This window comes from Formica exsecta, unplaced genomic scaffold (assembly GCF_003651465.1).
Source record: "Formica exsecta isolate Colony F162 unplaced genomic scaffold, ASM365146v1 scaffold15, whole genome shotgun sequence".
Classification (NCBI taxonomy): domain Eukaryota; kingdom Metazoa; phylum Arthropoda; class Insecta; order Hymenoptera; family Formicidae; genus Formica; species Formica exsecta.
The window spans coordinates 891,761-899,590 of NW_021848825.1; the positions used below are offsets into that span (position 1 = coordinate 891,761).

The window sequence follows — 7,830 nt, forward strand, 5'->3', positions numbered from 1 at the left end:
TATATATTTTTTTTTTCCAGTTATTATCTGCGCTCTTCAAAAAGACTAAAGTCGGGCACATTGATTCGCTATTCTCGCACACTTACCAGCTCTCAAGCATCGAGTTGTGGTTATGGAACGTAATGCGGCGAGAGATGTTCTCGATTGCGCGGTTCTGCCGAATAAATCGTTCCCGCCTTGTGAGACAAACGTTTTCATTGCGCACCGGCCGATTTGTACCATCAATCGTGCCATTTTTAGCTCCCTGTATCGCAATCGTGCGTGATCCGTGCACGATCTAACCCTCTTGTTTCAACCCTTTCCGCGAGTAAAACAACGATCGCTGGCCGAATCAGGTCGAATAATGAGAGAGGAAACTCGGACGATCCGCTGCTCGGCTGCTTCTGTCGTCATTGGCTCTCTTATCTCGTCTCGGAGAAATGTGTGTAATCTAAATATTTAAATATCTAAACGAGCCAACACGAGACCGATAAACACATATAAATATATATCCGTATAATAACGTATGAAAGATTCGCTAATAATATTGACCACTTTTTTCCACCCTTATAGAGAGTACACCCTCTTCAAATAGTGATTTGTATTGTTCCGTCTAAATAATCGTAAGAGTATAATTCCAACATCGTGATCCTCCAGCATATGATCTCCAACCTTTGAGCTATTGAACTAGTTTTATATTTCGATTATCATAGTCAGCATTCTCAGCAATTAAATATTCGCATTTGAATGTTATTCGTCAGATTGTTAAGAATAATATTTTCAGATTTTGTTGACATAAATTGTGTCGCAACTTTTTTAACAAAATCTATAAAAAGAATTTCTCATGTTTCTATACACATAATCCAACAGGATTGTAATATTTTTTTTTTCTTTTTGATAGATTAAAAGAATTTATACAAAAAAAGAATTTGCTGATGTGTCAAGAAAGTAGAAATTTATTATAAATATTAAATGTACATACGTACATTTAAAATCATTGTCATATGAGTATAAGATTTGATAATGCTACTTACAATGTATTCATATGAAATTTACACAATGTTACTTGAACTGTACATCACGTGAATTTATGAGATAGTTAATAAGACAGTCACGTGTTGAGAATATCTCGTCATACAAGTTATCAAAGTTCTAGCATATCATTGACCTCTGAGATCGGTGTCATATAAACTTATCAATATATAAAAAAATGTCTACAGTAAAATAGCATTCATGTATCTCTTTCACACATCGACTACTTAAGTATCTTTTATGCCTATATATATATATATATATATTCCTGTAATCTTTTTATCGTTTTACAGTATCAATAATTATCACTCGATGGTGAACCTATACCAGGTGATGAAAAAATTTTATGTTTGAGTACATATAATTTTTTCAAAGTAATATAAAGTAATAAACCTTTTGGAAGTAGTACTTTTCTGCATCAACCACACATAAATAGAAATATTCATATTAATTTTACATCAAGTTCTATTATCAAATTGAATTCTTGTCATGATATTAAGAACTAGGCAATCTTACAAGTCATAAATTAAACTAATGCAAAAATATTACATTAATATATGTAATGTTGCCTAGATTCGCTAGAAATATTTAATTATGTAATTATTATAAAATGTTATAATTCTCTATAAAGATTTAGTTACACAATCGACATTTAATAAACTATGTCAACGTATGTTGACAAGAAATTCTTAAACAAAGAAAAATCAGAATTATTACATTATAATCCAATAGTGGAAGAACGACCAGTTGAATTGTGAATCGAGACTGGAATAGGTTTGCTAAGACACCACTCATACCACACCTTTTTAGAATCACATCTGCGCCAAAAGTGAACCACTATTTCGTCTCCTGCTTTCAATTGTATTGGTTCCTGCATCAATAAATATTTTTATCTTCATATCTATCAGGATTTATATATTACATCACTTTATGTATACCTTAATTGGAAAGAAGATTGGGAACCAGCTAAACATATCTGGGCTATATGTGCTAGGTTCTATGCTCAATGTGATATTTTCATATAGAATTGCTGTGAAGTATCCTGAAAATCCATGTAACACGCAATTCTGTTCCACTTGAAAAGTTTTTGTTTCATATCTCGAATTATCAGTAATAACATCTAAATAATTACAAATAAAAAGATTAAAATTATTAAAATGCAGACAAATTTGTGTGATGGATGTTTTATATTTATACAAACCTGTGTTTGGATGTTTGAATGTAAAAAGTGGCTTTGGATTTGCTATGTCATATTTATTTTGAAGATGCACCACGTATGGAGTTTCAAAATGAGCTAATGGATGTTTATCTTTATCTCTAAGTTGTCTTACTTCATTGTACAGTTTAGAGGAATGCATAGGGGCAATATATGAAGTGTATGATTGTGGTATGTTGATTCCATCATCTATCAAATTTATAAACCAAAAAAGTAAATAATTACAAATTTTTATATTAGTTATAATACACGCAATTTATATAATACAGTATGCAATACAAACCTTGTAGGAATTTCATGACATTATCTAAGCATTCTGGAGATAATTCGTTATCACCAAAGGACCCGAGTAATTCGGAAACAATAATATCAGCTTTTTCGGGAGGATTCCAGTCCCTCATGTCACATGATACTACTGTAACCTTGTTTTTCCATATATCTCTCTGAAGAGCCTGTAATCTATAAATGTAGATAATATGAAACAATATATACTTTTATATATATAATACACACACACACACACACACACACACACACACACACATGATATCTAGATATTACATGTATGTGTATACACATACACATACAATATCTGTGTGGACATAAAATCTTTATTTTAAAAAATTCTCACGTTATCACAGCATTCGGATTCTTCTCTACTGCATATACTTTCACTTCCTGATAGGCCATTTCTGCAGCATTTAGAGATGCGGTTACAAGTGGTCCTCTTCCAGCACCAACTACCATAATGACTCTAAAAATTTTCAATTATATTTCTTTACAGATATCACATTATTACATGTTCTACCTTACATTTTTCTTTCTTCCTCCTTAATCTTGGATACGATTGCTTTGATAGCTTCATATGTAGCGCTCTGGTATTCTCGATATTTCACAGGATCCTTTTCAAATATTTCATAAGTTTGTGATTCGAGATTATCCATTAAAGGTTGTAACGGACATTGCAAATAATCTTCGTATCCTCGAGCAAATTTTTCTATTGTTCCATCACTCTGGCATCCCTAAAGGAATGAAAACATTATTTCCTATATTCTACAAAATAAAGTATTAATCTTCTGATATAACTGTTTGCAATTTTCTTACAGCTTTACCTTCCATAGATAATCAAGATAGTTATGATAATAGCTAATACTTTGATAACGCGTTGCGCCCGTCAAAACGAATTGCACTTCTAATGCAGCGAATCTTTTTACTATCGCTTGATGTGCTTTACTTAGTACCGGATATCCTTTTTTATTAGTTAGAAATATCGTCGTCGGTAAAATCAAGCATCTCACTGGTTCTCCAAGCCATTTATCTATCTGGTATTTAAGTTTAGAGTAATTTTATTGATGCATTGCATATTGATATTTATATTGAATAATTTTAATTTTTAAAAAGTTTACCTCTTCCATTTCAGGCACGTCATGACTAACAATTAACGCAACTCCTAATCTTTTATTATAGTCACATATTGTTCTAAATGCATTCCACCATTCCCATGGATTCTCGTCTGCTGGACAATCCTCTGTCCTATAAGAATAGGCTTGTCTAATTGGATTTTCCATAGGAACTTGTATCCATATCTATATTAATAGAATATTTTAATTATTTTAAATTGCACACTATCCTTATTTTATGACTTGAGATAAATAAAAGAATGAAGGCTCTGTATACTTGATAAGCATATTTTCTTCTCTTTTTAATTCATATAAGATAACACATTAAACACATTTATTCTAAGATATTTATTTATAAAAGTATATTATCTCTTTTTCTCTCATGAATGAAACAATTTTTGAAAGTAATTAAAATAAAAGTTGTTACCTGAAAATTAGTATTGTTATTTGATATTTTGTCAGAAATAATTCTTGCAAGATTCACATTTTTATTTATCCCATGTTTTAACTTTAAAGTTGCTCCTGATAAACCAAAATGGCTAACTAAACTTAATTCTTGATTCAAGGTTTCTTCACTATTTTTTCTAATAATTGGATTGGTTGAATCCACATTGATAAACGGCGAAAATTTGCCAATTATTAAATTATTCCAATCTGCAAAATAAAATTGTGGATTGCATATATACACTTTTGATTTATTTATATTTTAAGTATTAATAATATTGATATATATAATTAATATAGAGATATAAGGTTATATTTATAATTTATATACCTGAACTACATAAAATTAAATCAGGCCTGGTAAATGGTCCTGGACGATCCTTGGCAGGACCAGAAATAAATTCTCTATTGAATAAAGGATGAACCAAAGGAATGCATATAAAGTCATATCTGAAAGCATGAAGCAAAATACAAATGTAGCATAACATGAAATAGATATACTGAAAACTCGATGAATAAAATATATAAAATTAATGATGGCTTACTTTGAATCGTTTGCATAAGCTAGACATTCATTTAAATTTGCAGCATAGCAGAAATCCAATCCACAGGAAACTGGTCTTTGATTTGTCATTGCAATATATAATTAAATATATATTTCCTTTTCTGAAATACAGTTGATTTATGTGATAAATATGATTCCAATTGTATTCCTTTTTTTTTCTTGCACGTTATTTCAAATAACCTTACAGGAGATGAAAGCCGGCAATATACAAATTTTAAATGATTTCAATTAAACATACAATCATAATAAATCATCTATAATTCGATAAAAACACTAATAATAATATTCTGTATTCTCGTTTTATATCGACAATGCAACACTTAAAGGAACACGATTAATAAATAAAATTAATATGTGCACACGTGCACAACGTTATGTAGTTTGTTTCATATAAATACGCGTCCAAGTCCAACAGAGTTTATTGCAACCATAGAAAATATCGCGAATATTGCTGTGTTCCGATTCCCCACCCGGGTGCACCCGATATTATAGTATATGTCACGTATACTATAATATCGGGTGCACCCGGGTGGTGAACCGGAACACAGCTTATAAAGGGATCTCTCTAGCAAAAAAACATGGTGAAAACATAATGTAGGAACACGATGTCACGCAATTGGCTATTGAATAGAGAATTTTTAATGTCCCGAAAATGTTTCTATTTCATAGCCAATTGTGTTGATGTGTGTTTCTTGCTGGAAAATTCTCATAGTGTTTTATTCATAATTATTCTGATTGGTCCGAGTACAAATTATGTCCAGTTTTCATGCTCTCCTGTTACGTTTGAAATATATTTCGAATGTTGTATTTGCATTCGAATGGATATATTTCAAAATATAAAATCGGATATAGAAGAGAAAAAAAGAAAATAAAATATACGTTGTGGCGCTAGTAGTTGAAGTCTTGTCTTTTCTTCTCTCTCGCGCTTCCTTTCTTTAATTTATCTTCTTTCTCTTTTTTTCTTATGCCATAGAGTCTGCTCTGCTTCTCGCACCGCCATTTTAAAGTGCAGTGTCATCGGCGCGTCTCATAAGTAAGGTGGTGAATTAGTCGTTTGATCTTGTTCGTGTCAAAAAGCAATTTTTATATATATATATCAGCAAAAATGTCCAGCGGAGCACTTTTCGGTAATAACGCGTCGCGTGGCGCCTCAAAAAATCTAGTCGAATTTAAGGCTGGCAAGATGACCGTGAAAGGAAAGATGGTTTATCCGGACACGCGAAAGGGTCAGCTTTACGTCTATCAATCCGATGATTCGTTAATGCATTTCTGCTGGAAGGATCGCACCACCGGAGTGGTTGAAGATGTATGATGATAATTCTTGTTCTTTAAAGGATCTCTAAAAATTTGACCAATTTGCCGTACGCTTTTTAGTTCTCACACTCTAAAAATTGCTTTATTCTTAATTGTACATTACAGTATATTGATTTGTCATTTGTATTAAATATACAATATAAATATATGCATATATCTATGATATAAATATTATATGTATATGTCTATATAAATGTTTTTTTCAGGATTTAATTATCTTCCCTGACGATTGCGAATTTAAACACGTTCCTCAGTGTAAAACTGGCAGAGTATATCTTTTACGATTCAAGTCGTCGAGTAAGAAGTTCTTCTTTTGGTTACAGGTAAGAATATAATTTTATATTAGTGTATACTCTATTTAATAGAAATTTATAGTTGAAAATGCTCATGTTTTCTTTTCGCAGGATCTTAAAACTGATAAGGATGAAGAGCACTGCAGAAAGATTAATGATGTACTTAATAATCCGCCGACACCAGGGTCCCAAAGAAGTGGCGGTGCTAATGCAGAAGGAGATCTTCAGAATTTGTTGAATAACATGTCGCAACAACAGCTTATACAATTGTTTGGTGGTGTTGGCCAGATCGGTGGTCTAGGTAGCTTATTAGGTACAATGAATAGACCACATAGTGTTCAAAGTACAAGAGCTTCCACCACAACTTCGTCTACTCCGGCCACTACTAATGTAGCCAGACCACCCCATTCGTTAACTCCTGGACCTAATACAGACTCTAAATCTTCGAGTGAGTCAAATTATTTAATCAATTACAACAGCATATTTTGATAATATATTATCTAGATAATAATAAATTGTCAGCGCGAACACCAGCTCCGTCCACTCCGGCCACAACAACAGCAAGTTCAAACAATAGAATACAGCTTAGTGACTTGCAGAATTTTCTATCAGAAATTCCTACACCATCTCGAACCGAACCAGCTGCACAGGTAATGTTATATCATTTCTTCTTATCTATCTAATGAATGAATCTAAATATATGTATATTCTATCCACTTTTGACTCTAATTAGAGAATAATCAAATTTGCTAAAAATGGCTGGGTGATATCACCAGATATCCAAATAGTGCAATATTCTGTTTTTTAATAACATTATAACAATTTGATTAAAATTTTGAATTAGCATGAAATAATTAAATGATAGCAGTTCTAATGTAAGACACAGTATTTTTAAAAAAGATGTCTTTGTCACAAATTTTTAATGCTTATTACATAAGTATATGTTTACACAGAGCAAATCCTTATTTAAATTCTTTCGTCTTCTTGGAATTAGTTCTTATTTAATAAAATATAAAGACATTTATCATTTTTACATTTTAACAAATTTTCAATAAATTAAGCTTTGGATATAAAATAGAAGACAAAATCTTATCATTTAGTTAATTTTAAATGTGTGTCTTCTACTTGTTTCCGAATTTGCCATAAAAGAAGCAGTCACAAAGATATTCAATGATTCTGGGACATTCTGCCTTTTAAAAATGTCAAACAAAGTTTAAATACATTATATGATTGCATTATAAGGTGTTTATATAATATATATATATATATTAGTAAATTATATATTTATTTAATATACATATTAGTAAATTTTTAGAAAAAATTTTGTTTTATATAAACATGTGCATCATTTTTGTTCTTATTTTTTGCTAAATAAATGCTTAAATAAAAACTGCAATATTAAATATTATATAAAAAACTGGTTTTTTTTTTCAGCAAAAATATCTTTAATCATATAGCAATAAGTCAAAAGTTTGATCAATTTCTTAAAAAGTGATATATTATATTATGCAATTAAATTCTATCTATGTTTGAAAACGATTTTGAATCTGATATTAAAACATTTTATATTTATTTATATTTTATAAA

General features: G+C 30.6%; 3 protein-coding genes across 8 annotated transcripts in view; 1 reads left to right on the top strand and 2 right to left on the bottom strand.

The window, feature by feature from the left end:
- Nucleotides 1-780, bottom strand: part of LOC115232783 (glycine cleavage system H protein, mitochondrial) — a 2,490-nt gene extending 1,710 nt beyond the window's left edge. The window contains exon 1 of the mRNA XM_029802884.1: nt 87-780. Within this exon, the coding sequence (XP_029658744.1) occupies nt 87-234 (148 nt within the window). The 5' untranslated portion in view covers nt 235-780. The remainder of the gene's footprint in view (nt 1-86) is intronic.
- Nucleotides 781-939: 159 nt separating this feature from the next.
- Nucleotides 940-5,119, bottom strand: LOC115232782 (protein arginine N-methyltransferase 5). 3 transcript variants are annotated; one of them, XM_029802882.1, is made up of 12 exons: nt 4,822-5,119; nt 4,617-4,737; nt 4,403-4,521; nt 4,055-4,281; nt 3,634-3,813; nt 3,340-3,549; nt 3,041-3,249; nt 2,859-2,981; nt 2,511-2,686; nt 2,213-2,416; nt 1,950-2,131; nt 940-1,882 (listed from the first exon to the last, which is right to left on the bottom strand). In XM_029802882.1, the coding sequence occupies exons 2-12, from the start codon at nt 4,703-4,705 to the stop codon at nt 1,730-1,732; spliced, it is 1,872 nt and encodes a 623-aa protein (XP_029658742.1). In that variant the 5' UTR covers nt 4,706-4,737; nt 4,822-5,119; the 3' UTR covers nt 940-1,729. The 3 variants fall into 3 exon arrangements, with proteins under 3 accessions (XP_029658742.1, XP_029658743.1, XP_029658740.1); XM_029802883.1 differs by having other exon boundaries at nt 4,817-5,119; XM_029802880.1 differs by having other exon boundaries at nt 4,617-5,119.
- Nucleotides 5,120-5,617: 498 nt separating this feature from the next.
- LOC115232811 (proteasomal ubiquitin receptor ADRM1) overlaps nt 5,618-7,830 on the top strand; it is a 4,750-nt gene continuing 2,537 nt past the window's right edge. Inside the window, exons 1-4 of one of the 4 annotated variants that reach the window (XM_029802918.1) lie at nt 5,618-5,942; nt 6,157-6,273; nt 6,355-6,691; nt 6,748-6,893. In XM_029802918.1, the coding sequence (XP_029658778.1) occupies nt 5,742-5,942; nt 6,157-6,273; nt 6,355-6,691; nt 6,748-6,893 (801 nt within the window). In that variant the 5' untranslated portion in view covers nt 5,618-5,741. The remainder of the gene's footprint in view (nt 5,943-6,156; nt 6,274-6,354; nt 6,692-6,747; nt 6,894-7,830) is intronic. The other 3 variants (XM_029802920.1, XM_029802919.1, XM_029802921.1) reach the window with 3 other exon arrangements.

Excerpts from the sequence above, each read along its gene's own strand:
- LOC115232782 (XM_029802882.1), bottom strand. The coding sequence starts at position 4,705 with ATGACAAATCAAAGACCAGTTTCCTGTGGATTGGATTTCTGCTATGCT. Across the intron at positions 4,522-4,616 it reads GCTTATGCAAACGATTCAAA|ATATGACTTTATATGCATTC; the intron begins GTAAGCCATCAT and ends TCATGCTTTCAG. Across the intron at positions 3,814-4,054 it reads ATAACAATACTAATTTTCAG|ATATGGATACAAGTTCCTAT; the intron begins GTAACAACTTTT and ends CTATTAATATAG.